At 40.5% G+C, this 22342-nt stretch overlaps 1 protein-coding gene across 1 annotated transcript in view; it reads right to left on the bottom strand.

The window, feature by feature from the left end:
* Positions 1 to 16046, bottom strand: part of LOC115429863 (VPS10 domain-containing receptor SorCS1-like) — a 64434-nt gene extending 48388 nt beyond the window's left edge. Inside the window, 6 exon segments of the mRNA XM_030149652.1 lie at positions 4073 to 4162; positions 4310 to 4428; positions 4883 to 4947; positions 8580 to 8653; positions 14902 to 15060; positions 16038 to 16046. Coding sequence (XP_030005512.1) covers positions 4073 to 4162; positions 4310 to 4428; positions 4883 to 4947; positions 8580 to 8653; positions 14902 to 15060; positions 16038 to 16046 — 516 coding nt within the window.
* Positions 16047 to 22342: the final 6296 nt, after the last annotated feature.

Raw genomic sequence — 22342 nt, 5'->3', positions numbered from 1 at the left:
CATGTAAGTCCTCGAAGAACAGAAATCACATGTAAGTCCTAGAAGAACAGAAAACACATGTAAGTCCTGAAGAACAAAAAACACATTAGTCCTGAAGAAGAGAAAACACACGTAAGTTCTAGAAGAACAAAAAACACATCTAAGTCCTTAAGAACAAAAAACACATGTAAGTCCTGAAGAACAGAAAACACATGTAAGTCCTGCAGCACAAAAAACACATGCAAGTCCTTAAGAACAAAAAACACATGTAAGTCCTGAAGAACAGAAAACACATGTAAGTCCTAGAAGAACAGAAACACGAGTCCTGAAGAACAGAAAACACATTTAAGTCCTAGAAGAACAGAAACACCTGTAAGTCCTGAAGAACAAAAACACATCTAAGTCCTTAAGAACAAAAAACACATGTAAGTCCTGAAGAACAGAAAACACATGTAAGTCCTGCAGAACATAAAACACATGCAAGTCCTTAAGAACAAAAAACACATGTAAATCCTGAAGAACAGAAAACACATGTAAGTCCTAGGAGAACAAAAATGCATTTAAGTCCTGAAGCACAAAAAACACATGTAAGTCCTGAAGAACAGAAAACACATGTAAGTCCTGAAGAACAGAAAACACATGTAAGTCCTAGAAGAACAGAAAACACATGTAAGTCCTGAAGAACAGAAAACACATGTAAGTCCTGAAGAACAGAAAACACATGTAAGTCCTAGAAGAACAGAAAACACATGTAAGTCCTGAAGAACAGAAAACAAATGTAAGTCCTGCACAACAAAAAACACATGTAAGTCCTGAAGAACAAAAACGCATGTAAGTCCTGAAGAACAGAAAACACACGTAAGTCCTAGAAAAACAAAACACACATGTAAGTCCTGAAGAACAAAACACACATGTAAGTCCTAGAAGAACAAAAAACACATGTAAGTCCTGAAGAACAGAAACACATGTAAGCCCTGAAGAACAAAAACCACGTTAGTCCTTGAAGAACAGAAAACACATGTTAGTCCTGAAGAACAGAAAACACAGCACAGTGGGTTAGAGTTAGGAACAGAGTTAGGGTTAAGAACAAGGTTTGGGTTTGGGTTCAGATTAGGGACAGGGTTCTGGGTTTCGAACAGGGTTCAGGTTAGGAACAGGGTTCTGGGTTAGGAACAGGGTTCAGGTTTAAAACAGGGTTAGGCTTAGGAACAGGGTTCTGGGTGAGGATTCATTATCAGGGCCAACAATGGAGGCTTTAGTTCATTCTGTGTTTTTTTCCAAAGACTTAAACTAGACAGAATACAGATATTTATTTGAACAGACATGACAACCTTTCTAGAAATTTGAAATAGAAATACAAACTATTATTATTAAAATAAATCCGTTGTAAAAACCATCTGATTTGTCATTTTCATTTAAAAACTTTAATTTGCATCTGAAAAATCAGCAGTATCTGTGACGATTCAAAACAAATGTGTTTTAACCCTCATACATCACAGACCCATGCAGGTGCATCCAAGGTAAATTGGCATGGGAATAATATACACCTCCTTATATGGAAATCCTGGGGGGGGTTATAGGTCACATGGCCAGGTTTTACTACATATATTTTTCCTCTTTGAAAGTCCAGCTGTGGTAGTTGTAACCCCTCTAAGGGCAGGTTTTTGTTGTATTTAATGTGTGTTTGTGCGTCTGCATTTGTGCGTCTGCGTTTGTGCGTCTGTGCGTCGGTGCTCCATCTCCCTCTGCCTGTTCCTGAACTCAGCCCACACCCACCGGCGCCCACGGCTTCATTGAATAAAACATGTCTAATTGTCAGTGGGGACGTGCCCACCAGGGCCGTGTGCACACGCTGCTGCAGCGCAGAATAACAATAGTGGAAACGCTGTAGGAGTTCCTCCCAGCCTTGATTTACCCATAAATAAACCAGTGTCCCACAGAGACGGGGACACGTCTGTGTGTTAGTGTAAGTTTAGGTTTAACAGTGGAAGAGGGACGAGCACTAACCAACACCTGCTTTGAAATGTAGATGGTTCCACTGTTCTACAGTCTGTTCTCTGAACCAGGTCTTCAGGAGGTCAGCTGTTCCTTCTACAGTCTGGTCTTTGAAACAGGCCTTCAGGAGGTGAGCTGTTCCTTCAGGGGTACCTTCACACCCACCTACTGGGTGTTCTATTAGATCCAAACCCAGAACCCCTGATCCAGAAGGAACCAGGCTGTGGACCAGCAGCAGAGGTGGTCTTGGCCAAACTGGACCAGGAGTCAACACACTTTTACAGATACAGGAAGTGACATCATCAATGAACCTGAACATGGCACTGTTGAAGCGAACAGTTGAAAGTCAGGTGTTTGAGTCAGAGTTGAAGGAGCCTTTGATGAGGAACTAAACATTAGGTTTGACTTTTAACCAAAGGAACGTCTTTGACAGAAAATATAGAAATTAGAAGAAAAAGTAAAAATAGGGCCAATGGCCCTGCATCTTACTGGCCAAAGTAAAAGCTTTGGGAAATGTATCCAGATGCCATTTATTATCACCCAGTTCTGTGTATTTATTCTATTACAGAAATAGCCCATGTTTTGGTCATATTCCAATCAGATCTGTAAAAAATTCAAATTCCAACTTGATATCATTGATACTTATTTATTGTATCAATCCACTTCCTATCTGTTATAATGGGAAAATTTTTCAAAGTGGCACCAAATCCAGAATCAGATCCAGATTGAAATAATTTCTATCCCTTGTGTTGACATCATCATACAGAAGCTGTATACCAAGTTTGAAGTCAATCAGAACTGGAGTCATTCATTCATTCATTTTCTGAACCCGCTTTATCCTCACTAGGGTCACGGGGGTCGCTTGGAGCCTATCCCAGCTACATAGGGGCGAAGGCGGGGTACACCCTGGACAAGTCGCCAGTTCATCGCAGGGCTGACATATAGAGACAAACAATCACTCTCACATTCACACCTATGGGCAATTTAGATTAACCAATTAACCTATTAGTGCATGTTTTTGGATTGTGGGAGGAAGCCGGAGTACCCGGAGAGAACCCACGCAGACACAGGGAGAACATGCAAACTCCACACAGAACTGGAGTTTCGGAGAAAAAGACGACTGAAATTTTTTCCCCATAAGAGCCCATGTTAAATTTTCTGTAAGTTCCCGGATCCAGAAGAAGATCCTGATCAGCATGTGGACATTATGTTTTGGTCATCTCCCCATCAGGGCTGGACTGTAGAAATTTACACTGGATATCATTTATATTTACTGAGTTATTGCATCGATCCACTTCCTCTGTCTTATAATGGGGAAATTTTTCAAAGTCGCACCAAATCCAGAATCAGATCCGGATCCAAATAATTTCACTAACTTTTGTCAACATCATTGTAAAGAAGCTGTGTACCAAGTTTGAAGTCAATCGGAATTGTAGTTTCGGAGAAGAAGATTGAAATTTTTGTAACGGACGACAGACGACGACAGATGCCGCATGACAACAATAGCTTACGGCCTGTCAGCCGGTAAGCTAAAAACATGTTATTGACATCATGACATTTAAATGTTGAAGATGTGATGTAACTGTAGTTTCTGTTTTATTACCCAGAGAGCGTCCATATTTGGGTCCAAATGACCCACATTCATTTACAGCAGAACTGCATCTGAACCTCTGATCAATTAAACAGTAAAACCAAAGGACTCACTAAACTGATGCACACATTGCTCTATTTCTGTTTTATACATATATTATATACTGTAAATACTGGGCTTTGAAAATTTATAAAATATAAAAAAAAAAAAACATTGTAAAATTAAAAAAAAAAAAAAAAATTCAAACATGAAATCATTCTTTCATCGACTAAAATATAACATAAATTATATTTGTATATATTATATGTATATTATTGTTTAGTGTTTTTATCTTAGGTAAGGTGTACTTGGGCCATTTCATAAGTTAACTGTTTTTTGTTTTGTTTTGTTTTTTACCTTAGGTGAGGTGTATTTGGGTGTCTTCATAAGTTAAGAGATTTTTTTTTTTTAACCTTAGGTAAGTGGTACTTGGGTGTCTTCATAAGTTAAGTGTTTTTTTCTTTTTACCTTAGGTAAGGTGTACTTGGGCAGCTTCATTGGTGTAAACACGTCTCTCTTGGCAGATACATAATATATTGGTCTCCCTGCAGTCGACACCTGAAAACAATGAGAGCACAAATGAAAACAGCAGATGAATCATCCTTCAGACTATACACACATTCAGCTCCTTTGTAAGAATGACCTTGAAAATGCCCCCCCTCCCACCCCCAACTGACCCTCTGATGTACCTGGACCATTACCCACCTGGACAAACACATACTCGTCCTGCACCACCAGAGAATTGGGGTCAATGTAGCCAGGGAATGGTTTGGCCTTGTTGGCGTCGGTGCAGTTCTGCAGGCGGCAGGTGACATACAGCGCTTCTGCGCACACACACACACACACACACACACACACGCACAAACGAACGCACACACACACACACACACACACACACACACACACAAACACAGCAGTATTAGTGATGGTATTAGCCAATGAAGATAGGCAGCCTTCACCTACAGCCCACTGGAGTCCTCTGGATTCCTACATTACTGGTGTCAGTAAAGTGGTCTCGGTGTGAGGGGTAGACAGATGAGCGCAGAGGCCAATTGCTTTCTTTGCCTTCAATCGCAGAGCCTGTCTCCAGACGTTAGCCTCTGCCAAATATGTGTCGCCCCCCCCCCACATGAGTGATCAACAGAGATGGGCTTTGGCTGAGTGGACGTTAACTCTGACTCCACCCTGGGTTTATCTGATGGTTTTTACTCTAGTGTCTTTGACGTTAACTCTCACACACACACACACACACACACACACTCAGCTCCAGTTACTCACGTCCTTCTGAGATGCTGGTTTCCAGGTGAATTAAACCTGGTTCTTTGTCCAAACCCAGTTTAGACCTGAAAGGAACACAGATGAGTGTGAGGAACATCTGCACAGGTGGAGACATTCTACTGCAGCACATGGATGAACACATACACACACACACACACACACACACGTATGAAAACACATACTTCACTGTCAATATTTGTCTAATAATTATCAACATTAAACGTAATAAATTCTTAAAACAGTATTACACTATATGTGTCCGTCAGTCTGTGTCCAACAGTCTATGGACCCGTTGAATCTAGGTGTTTCTTTTCTAACAGGGGTCTGGGATCAAAAACAATAAGGACTAATGTCAGAATAGAGTTTTATATTATGGGATAGATATCAGTGCATTGGTTCGTTTGGGTTAGTCCTTATGGTTTTGGATCCCAGACCCCTGTTAGAAAAGAAACACCTGGATTCAATGGGTCCACAGACTATTGGACACAGACTGATGGACACACGGTGGATCTGTGAATGAAACGGCCTTCTTGAGAGGGCGTTTGGTTGAGTTTCTATGTTTCTTCCTGTTCAGGGTTGTTTCTTCCTGTTCGGGGTTCTGTTTCTTCCTGTTCAGGGTTCTGTTTCTTCCTGTTCGGGGTTCTGTTTCTCATTACCAGCCTGGGTCGGTCCTGGTGTTCTGCAGACAGTCCATTCCCTGTGCAGCCTCATTACTGCTCCTCCATCCCAGAATAGAACTCTGACAGCTCCTCCAGGCTGCCTTCACTCCTGGACGCCCAGCTCGTTACTAAGCTGACACTTCCTCCGGTGTGTGGAGGTGAAAGCTTTTTGTTCTGTGTTAGTTAGTGTGCGCAGTCCGACACACCTGTGTGGACCCGGCAGCACCGCTGATCTGAACAAACTGGGTTAAGGCTTTTCTGCTTCTGTCCACTGCCATCACAGACAGGCCTACATTTATACAGGTGGGTTTGGAAAGACTCACCAAAGGTCTGCTTACAGGAAGAACTGAACTGGGAATATCTGTCCAATAATGAGCATTAGTATGTGGAATAAAGGCTCAAGGCAACACCATGAACCTCTGCTGGTGGGGTCCACATTAAGTCCACAAACATCTAACACCTGTGGTAACACCTGTGGTAACACCTGTGGTAACACCTGTGGTAACATCTGCAGTAACACCTGTGGTAACATCTGCGGTAACAACTGTGGTAACATCCGCAGTAACACCTGTGGTAACATCTGCGGTAACACCTGCGGTAACTACTGGGGTAACATCTGCGGTAATAACTGTGGTAACATCCGCAGTAACAACTGCAGTAACACCTGTGGTAACATCTGCGGTAACATCTGTGGCAACATCTACGGTAACAACCGCGGTAACAACTGTGGCAACATCTGCGGTAACATCTGTGGTAACAACTGTGGTAACACCTGTGGCAACATCTGCGGTAACAACTGCGGTAACACCTGTGGCAACATCTGCAGTAACATCTGTGGTAACATCTGCGGTAACATCTGTGGTAACATCTGCGGTAACACCTGCGGTAACATCTGTGGCAACATCTGCGGTAACATCTGTGGTAACAACTGTGGTAACATCTGCGGTAACATCTGCGGTAACAACAGCGGCAACATCTGCGGTAACAACTGTGGTAACATCTGCGGTAACAACTGTGGTAACATCTGCGTTAACATCTGCGCTAACAACTATGGTAACAACTGTGGTAAGATCTGTGGTAACAACTGCGGTAACACCTGCGGTAACATCTGCGGTAACAACTGTGGTAACATCTGTGGTAACATCTGCGGTAACAACCGCAGTAACATCTGTGGTAACATCTGTGGTAACACCTCCAGTAACATCTGTGGTAACACCTGTAGTAACATCTGCGGTAACATCTGTGGTAACATCTGCAGTAACAACTGCAGTAACAACTGTGGTAACATCTGCGGTAACACCTGCGGTAACATCTGCGGTAACATCTGCGGTAACAACTGTGGTAACATCTACACTAACATCTGCGTTAACATCTGCGTTAACATCTGTGGTAACAACTGTGGTAACATCTGTGGTAACATCTGCTGTAACATCTGTGGTAACATCTGCTGTAACATCTGCGGGAACAACTGCAGTAACATCTGCGGTAACATCTGTGGTAACACCTGTAGTAACATCTGTGGTAACAACTGCAGTAACATCTGTGGTAACAACTGGGGTAACATCTGTGGTAACAACTGGGGTAACAACTGCAGTAACATCTGCAGTAACATCTGAGGTAACATCTGTGGTAACATCTGTAGTAACATCTGCGGTAACAACTGCAGTAACATCTGTGGTAACAACTGGGGTAACATCTGTGGTAACAACTGGGGTAACAACTGCAGTAACATCTGCTGTAACATCTGAGGTAACACCTATGGTAACATCTGTGGTAACACCTGTGGTAACATCTGTGGGAATAACTGTGGTAACATCTGTGGTAATATCTGTGGTAACAACTGGGGTAACATCTGTGGGAACAACTGCAGTAACATCTGAGGTAGCACCTGTGGTAACATCTGTGGTAACATCTGTGGTAAGACCTGTCGTAACATACATGGTAACATCTGTGGTAATATCCATGGTAACACCTTTGGTAACATCTGTGGTAACATATTTGGTAACATCTGCGGTAACACCTGTGGTAACACTTGTGGTAACATCTATGGTAACATCTGTGGTAACACCTGTGGTAACATCTGTGGTAACATCTGTGGTAACATCGGAGGTAAAACCTGTGGTAACATCTGTGGGAACAACTGTGGGAATAACTGTGGTAATATCTGTGGTAACAACTGTGGTAACACCTGTCGTAACATACATGGTAACATCCGTGGTAATATCCATGGTAACACCTTTGGTAACATCTGTGGTAACATCTGCGGTAACACCTGTGGTAACACCTGTGGTAACACCTTTGGTAACATCTATGGTAACATCTGTGGTAACATCTGTGGTAACATATTTGGTAAAATCTGCGGAAAAACCTGTGGTAACATCTGTGGTAACACCTGTGGTAACACCTGTGGTAGTGGGCTGTCAGAAAAACAACAACATCAAACCAAACTGTAAAGACATGTTGTAAATCAGGTGTTTATTACCTCCGCCAAGGACGGCAGAGGTCATGTTTTCATCGGGGTTTGTCTGTTTGTTTGTCTGTCCCAGTGTCTCCACCCCCTCCCCCTAAACCAGTGGTTCCAACCTTTTTTTGGCTCCTGACCCCATTTTAACATCACAAATTTCTGGTGACCCCAGACATTCAAAATGGAGCCTTTTCTTTTTTGTTGCTAAAATTAATTAGGTTTTGATCCTGTAATAGTTTTCTATCCTCTGTTTCAAATCCAGGTTCATTTCAGAGGAGCATCTGAAACTGACCACAATGAACATTTGACAGATAAACAGAACCACAGATAAACAGAACCACAGTGCTTCAGTTTCAGCTTCACAGTTTGTCATGTCTTTAATGTATTGTGATTGTCTCTGTCAACTCATCATATATTTTTTATTAGTAAGTTTTATTTTTTATTTTTATCAATTACTAGAAATTTCAGGCCACCCCATTTGAATTCAAGGCGACCCCATGTGGGGTCCCGACCCCAAGGTTGACAAACACTGCCCTAAACTGTCCAATGGGTGGAAGCCTTTCTTTCAACTCACCAATAGAAGCGGTTGGGCGCCACCCGCTCATGCACCAACTGCCACCTCCGCCCGAACTCCACCGAGCTGTAGAGCTGTGAAACAACGACAACAGGTGAGTGTCAAAGGGGTTTGTTCTCTCTCTCACACACACACACACACACACACACACACACACACACGCACACGCACACACACACACGCTCAGCCCTGAACTGGTGCGGAGTTTAGGGTACACTCAATTACACAATACAATTATTTATATATCTACTTTTGATATTAGTATCAGATTAACATCTTTTTTTTTTACAGTTTATGTTTTCATTGCCAAATAAAACAGATTCTAGTTTATTATTGTAATTCTTTATTATTTACTCTGTTATTACAAATGTTAAATAATAATTTTCTTTTCATTTTAAAGGTTCAGGTTTGGACATTGAAGTTGACAAACACAAGATCAAATACAAAGAATAACACAACTCTAGTCCCTGATTTTATAATTTGGTGCATATATGAAAATAAAGAACATTTTAATCTTATTCAATAAAAACCACGTGTTATTTCTTTATTCATTTATGTGGTTTTAAATGTGCGCAGCTCCTTGACTGATCGATAAACTTTATATTGTAGGAGTTCATCCACTGCCGTCAGAACAACACAATCTGTACAAAGTCACACAATAGTCATAGATTAGAGTCTGTAGACTTTATCACTTATTACTGGAGTTAGTCTAATCTAATCTAAATGTATCTAATTTAATCCAATCAAACTGTATCTAAATCAATCTAATTTTATCTAAATTAATGTCATTTAATCGAATTTAAATTATTCTAATTTGATCTAAACTAATCCAATCAAACTGTATCTAAATTATCTAATTTAATCAAATCTAAATTATTCTAATTTAATCTAAATTAATCCAATCAAATTGTATCTAAATTAATCTAATTTAATCTAATCTAATCAAATTGTATCTAAATTAACCGAATTTAATCGAATCTAAATTATTCTAATTTAATCTAAATTAATCCAATCAAATTGTATCTAAGACACACCTGGACAGGGCCGTACATTCACTGCCTATGGTCCCGTCCGTCTCCAAACACACACCGGTATATCCTCTGACACAGCCCAGACTAATCCGTTTACAGCTGGAGTTTAATGAGGTGTGAAAGTTAGTTAGAGTTTTAGTCCATCTGACACAGGGGCAGCGGTGCGTGCTCTGGGTAAACACTCATTTATTAACCGATAACACAAATGGAACTACGTTTGTTTACATTCGTTCATTTTCTAATTGTATTTCCATTGCGTTGTGAAGGGTGAGGTGCAGTCGTGCATTGGAAGTAGACCCAACCCGTCCGTCTAATGTTCCACACACGTGTCCACCGCTGTCTGATCAGTAACTGTCCTTCAGTTTAAGAAGACATCTGCATCTGTCCTCCACTCCTGCACACACACATACATCAGCTACAGCCGTTCCACACATTTATTTATATCTATATAGAGCTGGGGGGGGGGGGGGGTCAAACATACAGCCCCTGGGCCAAAACCAGTCCAGTTCCTCCCACTGGATGAATTTATGACATGTAAATATTACACTGCATACGTATATGTATATATTAGGGCATCAGTGACTTCAGATTTTTTCAGATCGACTTATTTGTCAATAAATTCGAAGTCGAGTCGACTTGTCATATGATGACATCATCACATTGACAGCGGAGGAACAACAGACACACAGCTGATCAACAATGAGCAACTTGTACTAACGTTCACTGGAACATTAACAATGTACAGTTAAGAACAGAATAAAAAACTAAGACACAAGCATCAACAGTCCTCCTCAAACATTTAACCAAAACTAAACACAGGCTAGCACCTGGATTTTTTTCAAATGAAAGTGAACAACATAAAGTGGGAAAAAGTTAAGACGGCAGCAGAAAAGACGCCAAGCACGTTAGAGAAAAGAGCGCATTGTCTTCATGAAATAAATGAACAGAATATTCCAAACACACTGAGGGCCGGATCTACTAAAGGTTTGCGTGTATTAAAATGTGTGCAAAGTCACTGCACATGCAAAAAAATGTCTAAACCGATTTACTAACAGTGCGCACTAAGGGTTGTGTCTTTCAAAGGAGCAAAATAGTGCGTCCACATCCACTTAGTACATTTGATACAATGAATATGAAATATGGGGCGTTTACACGCAATTGTGCGAGTGCTGGGAGGAGAAAATGGAAATATATTAATTTAGCACACGCAAAGTGATTTATTAAACCCAAAAGCTATTTTGCTCATAGAAACTGCGTCCATATTTAACACGTCCCTAAAGGAGGAGCAATCGGTTTGGATGGGTAATTACGCACACATGGAAGTGGTTGGGAGACAAAGAAATGATGAAACCAGATGCAGAGAACGTATTTTTCACCCTTGTGTGAACATTTTTGGAATGACGGAAGAAAAAATAAATGAGACGTATCTCCACCCCCCACCCCCCCACCCACACACACTCACACACTTTACAGAACTCTTTTCCACTCTTCATGATTTTGAAAAATGTGATTAAAAATACGCACTGACATTAGGCTACAGTGGGACTAAATTATGTGCGCATTACAATCATTCAATCCATTCAGTTATTATTCAGTGTTGGTCGTGCTTACATAGTTCGCTGAACATTTTCTAGATCACAGTCACTTTAGTTCCTCCTCTGAGTCGTCTTCTTCCTTCAGTCTTGCCCTTGTGCTAGTGATGCACGTCAGGTTTTTTTTTTTTTTTCAACCCGCTTTGTGGAATTATTTGACCCGCCCCACAAATAACGTGACATTCTTTGGACCTCACACCAACCTGACCTGGGTCTGCTGATCCACACATCACTACCTTGCGCTCCATGTTCTCATGTAGAAAGATGACAGTATCGACATGCGCTAAATGACAGCTCATGCGCTGTCAGGTGATGGAAGGGAGAGAGAGAATAACACACGACTAGTCGACTCCTCCAAAGTAACGTCGACGTGTGCCACAGACGTCGACGCATCGACAAACCGACTTTTCAGTTAATGCCAGGAGTGTTAATTCAGAGCATGTAGCAGATGGTTTAGCGTTAGCGTGTTCCATTACTGCAGTGGTTTTTCATCACTACTATGACCTAAGTTCCTTCACACGTGTTAATAAGGCTGTGGTTTAATTAAGAACACACTGGACCAGCACCTCTGACTGTCAGACGGTGTTGGAGATGATTCAACTGGATCACATACACCTACATACCAGGCATTCTATTTGTTTAATTTATGTATAATGACCGTATTTAGCACAGAAACATTACACTGTCAGTTCAAACACACACATTTCACTGGTATGTTTACTGGACGTTTATGTTTTAATCACATGTATTTTAATGTTGAGCAAATAGATTAATACAGATTAATTTACATTACATTAGATTCATTTAGATTTGATTAATGCAGATATGATTTGATTAGATTAAATTAGACACAATTTGATTGGATTAATTTAGATTAAATTAGAATAATTTAGATTTGATTAAATGAGATTAATTTAATTAATTCCGCGTCGAGAGGGGCCAGCTGAGGTGGCTCGGGCATCTGTTTCGGATGCCTCCTGGACGCCTCCCTGGGGAGGTGTTCAGGGCATGTCCCGCCGGGAGGAGACCTCGGGGAAGACCCAGGACACGCTGGAGAGACTACGTCTCTCGGCTGGCCTGGGAACGCCTCGGGGTCCCCCCGGAAGAGCTGGAGGAGGAGTCTGGGGAGAGGGAAGTCTGGGCATCCCTGCTTAGACTGTTACCCCCGTGACCCGGCCCCGGATAAAGCGGAAGAAAATGGATGGATGGATAAATGACATTTAGATTAGATTGATTTAGATACAGTTTGATTGGATTAAATTAGATACATTTAGATTAGATTAGACTAACTCCAGTAATAAGTAAGTGATAAAGTCTACAGACTCTAATCTATGACTATTGTGTGACTTTGTACAGATTGTGTTGTTCTGATGGCAGTGGATGAACTCCTACAATATAAAGTTTATCGATCAGTCAAGGAGCTGCGCACATTTAAAACCACATAAATGAATAAAGAAATAACACGTGGTTTTTATTGAATAAGATTAAAATGTTCTCTATTTTCATTTATGCACCAAATTATAAAATCAGGGACTAGAGTTGTGTTATTCTTTGTATTTGATCTTGTGTTTGTCAACTTCAATGTCCAAACCTGAACCTTTAAAATGAAAAGAAAATTATTATTTAACATTTGTAATAACAGAGTAAATAATAATAATAAGGTATTACAATAACAAAATGGAATCTGTTTTATTTGGCAATAAAAACATAAACTGTAAAAAAAAACAAAAAAAAACCCCTGCTAATCTGATACTAATAAAAAAAAGTAGATATATAAATAACTGTATTGTGTAATTGAGTGTACCCTAAACTCCGCACCAGTTCAGGGCTGAGTGTGCCTTTGCTGCAGCAGCTCCTAAACTATGGAACCATCTGCCTCTCCATATCAGACACACCTCCTCTGTCTGTTTTTAAATCCCTTCTTCAAACCCATCCTTGACTTTTGAAACCATGTGAGATGTTTGAAGGTACTATCTTTATTCTATTGTTTTTATTTGGTAGTGGTTTATTGTTCTTATTTATCTATTTATTTATTTTGTTGTTTTTAATTGGATGGTTTGTTAATCTATTCTTGTATTTTATTCTTTTATTTGGGTTTTATTTATTCTTCTGTACAGCACTTTGGTCCACTGCAGTTGTTTTAAAGTGCTTTACAAATAAAGTTGGATTGGACTGTAGAATAGAACAATACGTGTTATAGGTGCAGGAAAATATACGGTGCACCTACTAGGGGTGCACTGGTACAGGTACCCCATGGTACGGTCCGTAACACCATTTTTGGGCCAGGGTTTTGGCTCGGTTTTGGTTCAGTGTCAGTTCGTGTTTTGTGCCTAAAGAGAACATTTTTTTTTTCCCCAAAATTATATTTTTATATTGCTTGTCAGCAAAAACTGAATTTCACAGTAGGAACAAATTGCATGACTGTACTGAATAAAAGAACGCTTCATGTTCTGGACAACAGAACCCTTCATGTTCTGGACAACAGAACCCTATCTTATTCCTTTACTCGTATACAGTCGTATAAAACACACACCTGCACACATCCAAAGCGGGCTTGAGCCCCTGCTCTTTTTGCCTGGTTGAAAAAAAGGATTTTTAAAATTTTTTTAAATAAATAAACTTCTGTTTTTCGTAGGGATGGAAAAGAAAACGTCAGTCTAAAAACACCACGGTTATCTACCGTATGCATTTCCATGTAATAGCGTGTCACGGTGTTGTATGTGTTTTGAGTCTAAAGCAGCTTCTCTGTCCGCTGTCTGTCACTGAGGGGCGGGGCTTCCCTGGACTCACATGCATGTCAAGAAAGAGAGAGAGAGAGAGAGAAAGAGAGAGAGAGAGAGAGACAAAGACAGTTCCCATTCACCTGTCTGGACACTGTGGTCTGTAAAGCTCTACTAAAGCACCAACGCAAAATCAACTGCTAAACCAAAAACCCCCAGTCCATAGGGCAGACTGTCCCGGTCCATAAGGGCGGACTGTCCAGGTCCATAAGGGCGGACTGTCCCGGTCCATAAGGGCAGACTGTCCAGGTCCATAAGGGCAGACTGTCCCAGTCAGGACGGACCGTTGCATCTCTACCACACATCCAAAATTCTTAGACCACATCAGATAACCTTCAAACGAACAGACTAATTGCAGAGTGACATGAAGACATGAATCAGAGGCACCGGTGAGCGGTCATTATGTTCACCAATACAAACCCCCCTCCTCCTCCTTTTCCCCCCAAAAAAGCAGATTTGCATGATTTATTGCATGAGCCTCATTTTCAGGTCAGAAAAGCCAGATTTGTCCAGAAGAATCCCACCCCAGATGTATATGTAGCCATCTTCATTAGATAGAAATAACTGTAATTCTCTGTGTAACATTCATATGTGTATAGATAATTCCAGTTTTAACTCTGTGACATGTGTAATATTAACTCTACCCTTTGTGTGTGTGTGATTTTTGGGTCTGATCTGTCCGGTCCTTTCCCGGTATCTTTCATAAACACTAATCTTAGAACCTGGATGATATAATCTGTGCTTTTCCAACTGGACCAGATGAACTTGATGAACTGGTTGTTGTGTAACAGTAACAGTGTTCATCCCACTCACACCACCACACTGCAGTGGCTGATGGGATTGAACACACAGCTCCCTCTGATACCGCTGAACACACCGAGCGCCCCCCCCCCCTCCCCTCTGGCCTCCATCCTCTCACCTTCTGCTCGTGGCTATAGGCCAGGATCCAGTCCTCCTGCTCCGGGTGGAACAACAGGCTGAGGATGTAGAAGCTGAGGCGGTACTTCTGGTAGGTGGCGCCTTCGTCGGAGCTGATCAACAGACTGCTCTCCACCTCCGGGTCAGTCAGCAACATGATCTGAAACCACACAGGGACCACAAACACCCATAAGGCACTGCACAGGGGGCGAAGCATCACTGGGACACATGATGACGGACTGATGTCACACAAACGCACCTTGATGAAAAGAACAACCCCATTTAGTCTCAGAAATGAACACGAGATCCCACTGGTGGGTGTGGGGTCTGTGGGTCATTATTATTACCTCCGCCAAGGAGGTTATGTTCTTGCCAGCGTTGGTCTGTCTGTCTGTCTATGTGCAAGATAACTAAAAAGTTATGGACGGATTTGGATGAAAATTTCAAGAAATGTTGATATTGGCACAAGGAACAAATGATTAAATTTTGGTGGTGATGGGGGTGGGGGGGGGGTACTGATTTGCCTTGGCGAAGGTCTGTGCTCTCCGAGTGCTTTTCTCGTTATTATTATCATTATTATCATCACTATTATTATTATATTGCTAGTAGTAGTAATAGTAGTATCATCATCATCATCATCATTATTATCATTAACAATCAAATTTTATTCATATAACATTAAGCCATACCAAAAGTTATCTCACGACACTTTACATTTAGAGCTAGTCTAAACCCTTAAGCCTAAGTCATGTAACAGGTGAAATGTTATGAGTGAAACTATACAAAACAAAGAGACAGACGCCTCTTTAATCTGACACAAATGCATGTACGTGTAAATATGTGGCGCCATTATTAATTAATACGCTAACAGGACCGTTCATAAGGTGTGAACCACTACTGTCATGCTAATGAGGACATTCATACATATTAGCTTTGATGGTTAGCATCATTAGCATAGATAGTTAGCATCATTAGCATAGATTGTTAGCGTCATTAGCATAGATCGTGAGTGTCATTAACATAACCGTAATGCGCTATAAAGGCCTGTAATGGCAGAACATATACGAACTAACACTGAGCAAAGTTAGCTGAAGTCGGTCAAACATATTCTTTCCGGCATTAAATCGTCCAATTTACAGCCGTCATTTTGGAAGATGTTGTCAAAGGACGATTTGAGTCGCGCATGCGTACAAGCATTAATCTCTGTCGGCCATCTTTTACGGCTCGCTACGGTAGCCTCGCTAGGACAAACCACTCGGTTCGGTAAACTCAAAGGTCTCATTGTTGGCATAGAGCCGCCATTCCTCTGCACCGTTCAGTTTCCCTCAGATTTAGATCCGAATGTTAGTCAGCTGGATCTGCTCTGAGCTGTGAAAGAAACCCAAAGTAGGCACAGGACTGTCCAAAGCACTTCTGATCAATAGAAAGCTCCTCCTTGAAGCTAAAGTCTCTGTACTTTGACATAATTTGACTCGTACAACAGTGGTTTGTCCTCGTGAGGCTGCCGTAGTGAGTCATAAAAATGGCCGACAGGTAAATACTTGGTTTTTTTTGTTTGTTTGTTTTGCTGAACTTGTGAAAAAATACAAACTCTCAATGAGGATAACAATACAGTAATACAAATGAACATATAAATAAAACAAATTACAAAAATCATGGGGATATGTAGGGCAAGAGCAAAAATACAATACAGTGCAAGTCATTAGGCATTTTAAATTAACGTATAGGAGCAGAGATGCAACAGAAAAGACTTCTTAAATTAAAATAATAAGTAACAAGCAATGTTCTGGCTTATTTACGTTGCAGATTTATTTCTAATTTTCTTAGGGACAAGACAAACATTTTAAATTTGTTTGTAAATCCAGAAAAGGAAGGCTTGTTATTTCTCCATTTTGCACAGTGGATATGATATTTACCCAATAATAAAACAATATCAATGATATCTGAAACAGATGAGGCCAAATTTTATCCATATAAAAAAATAATATGATATATTTCAAAACATGGAATGTCATTAATTTTTAGTGAAATGCAATTCTTTATGTCTGACCAAAAACAGTGTGATGCAGGACATAAGAGAGATAAGTGTTCTAAGGTTTCATCACTACCATTGCAGAAGGAGCATTGATCCACCTCAAACTTAAATCTTTTCTTAAGGAACTCTGCTACAGGATAAATCCAGGTAAATGCTTGTACTCATGTGTGACTCACATCGTCCACAGACTCAAATCACCCATTGACTGATTTAAACGGCTCCAAAGTGTGTAGTTGAAAAGTGAAAGGCAATCAAAATTGTTGAAATCTGTACTTCCCTTAATATATTCATCTGAACTTTAACACCCCTAGTATCAGTTGGCATACTTTTGTCTCTTTTTCCTGTCTTTCCTATCCTCTTTTTCTTCTTCTCTCTTTTCTTTCTACACATGATTATAATTAAGCATTTACATAATGCCTTCTATTGCGACTGATTTTTTTTGTATGTTCGATATGAAAAATCTATATTTGTAATGTACACTATGCTGTTCTATATGGAGCCCGGGAAGGGACATGAAGAGAAAAAAATTTATTGCGTTATAACGCAATAGTTCTAAAGTATTGCGTTATAATGCAATAGTTTTTGCGTTATAACGCAAAAGTATTGCGTTATAATGCAGTAGTTTTTGCGTTATAATGCAAAAGTATTGCGTTTAAACGCAAAAGTATTGCGTTATAACCAGGGCCAGATTAACACTTCATTGTACCCTGGGCAACAATATTCAAGGGCCCTATCATCACAACCCCAGGATCCCTATAATCTGGCAAAATACAGAATAAGTTCCAGGAATATATGTAAATATACCCCATACTTCAATATCTAACTATCATCAAATGCATTTTGATGTACAAATGTGTAAATGCTCGTAGAACTACAAGTGCACCACTATAGCCTCTTGTCAAGGCCACTCACTTGCATATGATGATATGAAAACAAAACACATTAGCATCAGTATAATCTAAAATTGATCCACTACATTAGAAAGAGAGGGAAGTGTCCTCCATTTTCACAAAAAATAAATAAGAAACCATTTCCAAAGTATCCAGTATATATTTAAGAACACTTTTTGCCAACACAAATGTATTGAATCGTCAGAAAAAGCCCACAGACAAAACACAAACATAATCTGATAGACTCAGATATGAATTTTAACTCTTTCCCCGCCAGAGCATTTTCCAGTGAGTTGGTAGCCAGCGCCAGCCTTTTTGGTCATTTTCACTAATCTTTGGAGGCTCACTGAAAATGTTGTGTTAGGAGTATGTGAACACTGAATACATCAAAAGAAAGAACAGAACTTCAACTTTTAAACACAAAAAACGATTTTATTCTATCTTCATTCGTTCATGAGATATGAATATTTGAATATTGGTCATTTTCAGGAAAAAAATGAATTTAGAGCAAAAAACTGAGAAAATTGAATTTTTTCAAAGACATTGATTTTCAAGATAAAACTGATTTCCTATTTACATTTTTGACTCTTTCTTCTTTACCAACCGTAACACTGTATTCAAAATCACAAAATAAAATAATTATAACAACAATAATAATAACAAACAGCTCTAAGATATCCCATCATTCCACAAAATGTTAGTGGAATCCACACCAAACTTTAGACCAAACATCTTCTAAAGCACCAGGTTCCTTCTAAACTTTACACTTTGACATACATCAGTTATAAGTAACAACATATTAGTTTAGCTTTTTGATATAAACACTTCAATATTCCTCATTTTCAAGAAAAAAAGAAACAAATTCACTAAATACTGCAGATTTCTGGCCTTTCTTTGGCTGCACCAGGTCCTCCTGTTGGACCACCTGCTGTGTTTGATCTGTAAATAATTATATGGACATGTAGTTATTTATCTTTGGATGAATGTATGTATTTATTTATTTATTTCATACAAAAGCTAAATCCAACAGTGCCTTCCCTGTGTCCTGCTGACATTCTACAGCTGAATCTGTTCTGTGTCCTCAGTCTGAATCTGAACTCACTCTAACAGATGAACACTAGCTGTCCTTTGTCTTGTCCCACGTCTGGTTGTCTGTCTTCTCCTTGAATGTCCCCTAGAAATGTCTCTTTTCTCTTCCTCCTGTCTGTCATTTTCTCCGTGTCGCTCCGTGCCCCCCCCCCCCCCCCCCCCATCCCATCTCCGTGTCGGACCTGAGCCGCTCCGTGTTTCCCGTGTTCCGTGTCCGTCTCCCTCACCTTCTATTTCTCCGTTCCTGTCTCTAAATGGTTCTTCTGTAGCTCCATCATATACTGAACTGTCAGACTCTGTCTCCATAATCATCTTTAAGGCTTTTGAAACTGCGCGCGGTTCCTGCACAGTCTGCACTTCCTCATTCAGTGACTGCCGCTGGATGCGTTGCCATGGGATACGGAGACTCCAGTGCAAAAGCCTTTAACCCGGTCCTTCATTTTTCCGAAAAAAACTGCTTAACTGTTTGTTTTTGGACTAAGGAAAGTATTTCACATGATCCGCAACACCTCCAACTATAGCATAACAGTGAAAACACGGATTGACGGAAAATCTCGTCATTGGCGGAGAAAGAGTTAAACAGAAATCCACTTGTCACCTCAGAATTCAACAAGAGAGTTAAAGTAAGTGCAATGTAAACATCGTTTTGATTCGCGTACGTATGTCGCATAGTTCTTGACGTCTCACATCCCGCTCAGTGCACGCACGTTGATTTGCGTCACAGCTGATTTGCTTTTTGGACTGACCAATGAGGAGAGGGTCTCAGCTCACGGTCACAGACAGCAGGAGCAGGGTTTCTGTGCAGTGCAATAGCTCCGGACAGCGGACAGTTTCATTTATAAGCAAAAGATAACCAGATATTTTCGTTATGCCCGAGCTACCGAGGGCCCTTCAGACATCGCGGGCCCCTGGGCAATTGCCCAGTTGCCCATATGGTTAATCCGGGCTTGGTTATAACGCAATAGTTTTTGCATTGGGATCTGCATTCGGGATCGGACAGGTCGTTCAGGTCAGACACACCTGTACCTGCAGTCCTGTGCCCTATGCATGTGCAGTTCAGATGACCGTAACTCTGTCATTATTTGTCCGATCAGAAAAATTCCAACGGTTTCTGAAACCTGAGACTCTGTGCTTTATGGATATTCTCGGGTCAGTGCGAAAATTTCACGGGCACCTGTCCTAGAAGACGCAAAATAAGCAATTCGGTGACTGGGGACGCACACAGCAGAGCGGATTCATGGAGCGAAGAACCGGAGCGCATAACAGAGTGGATAACGGAGTAGATCTAGTTTTGGAAAATGTAGGCAAGACGGATATCCCAAGTCCCATGACCCCCCTGGAGGTTTACGGATGGATTTGTGACCGAAGGAGCGACTGATGGAGCAACATCTGAAGAAGAAAGGTAAAGTTCACCCAGTTCCATTTAGTGGATTTTCTACATGACTGAAGCACTGTCTGCTTTTTTCTATGGAGTTTTTACTTGTTTCACTTTAGTATATGTGTAAACTGACGCTTATACTGCATCGTGGTTTTATAGAATAAAGTACGAACCGTGTAGAGTATGTGTTAGTTTGGAGTATGTTGGCCTTTCTGTGCGTAAAAGTGCGCATGACGCTCTACAAAGTAAGAGCGCATACGCTGATGTTCGGTGACTTTTTTTCTTCAATAGTACAATTTGACCTTGTTTTGTTTGTCTAATACATTGTTCTATGTGTGTTATTTTTCCATGTGTCCACCGGTAGTTACATTCAAGGATGAAGAGAGAGAAGTCACGGTGATGAACAAAGGCTCTGGTGATGAGAGCAGAGACTGAAGACAGTCCACACACAGATGAAGGACGGAGGAAGAGCCTGATGATGATGAGTTCAAAGACCACAGACATTCAACACATCCACAGGAGGACGGACTTTTCGTTTCAACAGACTATTTTCCATGTGCAGACTGTGCCATAGGAGCACTGCCTGGATCAGAGCTGTGAACTGACAACTGTTTCTGCAGAACCACGAACATGAAGGCACTCTGCAGACACAGAACGGACAAATGCCCTGTGTGTGTGTGTGTGTGTGTGTGTGTGTGTGTGTGTGTATGTGTGTGTGGGGGGGACACACCTGTAGAGTTTGGATTTTTACCCTGTTTTTGCACAATAAAAGGCAAATACTCACACAGCTTGTTTTAAACAGTTTTTATACTTTTAAAGTTCATATTTAACTTTCAAATGTTGTATCCATGTCTAATTTCAGTGTTTTTCTGCTAAAACTAAAAAAAAAAAAAAAAAATTATTCCGTTTTTGTGTTTTTTGTCATTTTAAATTGTTATTACAGTATTAAAACAAATAGTGATTGCAATATTGAACGTTCGAAGTGGTCTGCAAAAATTGACAAAACGACTCAAAGCATATTTTCCGACCTTTTTATGATCAAAATAAGAAAACCAGTCCAGGTGGACCATCTGAGGCTCAGGAGTATATAGGATTTTAATACAATGCGCACATCCTCCTTCTCATGCGCAGATCATTCACACTTGGCGCACATACATCTGTATCCATGAAGCTGCACACAGACATGAAGCTGGGCAAATAGGAATTTAATTCAAAAACCGTTGGAATTTTTCCGATCGGACTAATAATGAAAGAGTTACGGTCATACTACACAGGACAGGGGGGCGTGTCAGACCTGGCACAGTCGGACCCGAACTGGATTACAATGTATTATGTACGGACCTCAATCAAGAGAGAGCATAAATGATTGCGTTATAACGCAAAACTATTGCGTTATAACGCAATACTTTTGCGTTATATCGCAATAGTTTTTGCGTTATAACGCAATAACTATTGCGTTATAACGCAAAACTATTGCAAAACTATTGCGTTATAACGCAGTACTTTTGCGTTATATCGCAATAGTTTTTGCGTTATATCGCAATAGTTTTTGCGTTATAACGCAATATTTTTTGCGTTATAACGCAATACTTTTGCGTTATAACGCAATAATTTTTATTTTTTGCATGTCCCCTCCCGGGCTCCGTAGTTCTAAATAAAGTATAAAAAAAAAAAAAAAGATTTAAATGTTGGATGGAGTTTCATCTGTGGATACATCCGTCACTGCTAAAGCGTCTACCCACAATGCACTGCATGACTCTTCCAGGTATTTCAAATATATAGGTCACCATAATCAGTCAGTTTCTATGCTTTTAACTACTGCTGTTTTATTAATATGTTTAGGGTGGCTGTAGTTTGGTCACTTGGCTCCGCCTCCACATACTTAAATAACCACATGCTCCTTAAGGCGGACTGGAATGATTTTATAATTGTAGCTGTAGAAGTGACGGTGCCTTTAATGACTGTAAGGTTTGGAATGTTTCCGGCATGCGCTGATGTACTGTCGACAGCACATCTGGTTTACAGAGTTTGTCCTGTGACAAACAGTGAA

Source organism: Sphaeramia orbicularis, chromosome 1, assembly GCF_902148855.1.
Source record: "Sphaeramia orbicularis chromosome 1, fSphaOr1.1, whole genome shotgun sequence".
Taxonomy (NCBI): domain Eukaryota; kingdom Metazoa; phylum Chordata; class Actinopteri; order Kurtiformes; family Apogonidae; genus Sphaeramia; species Sphaeramia orbicularis.
Note: the sequence above shows the minus strand (reverse complement) of the source record. Positions and strands in the feature narration are given on the sequence as shown.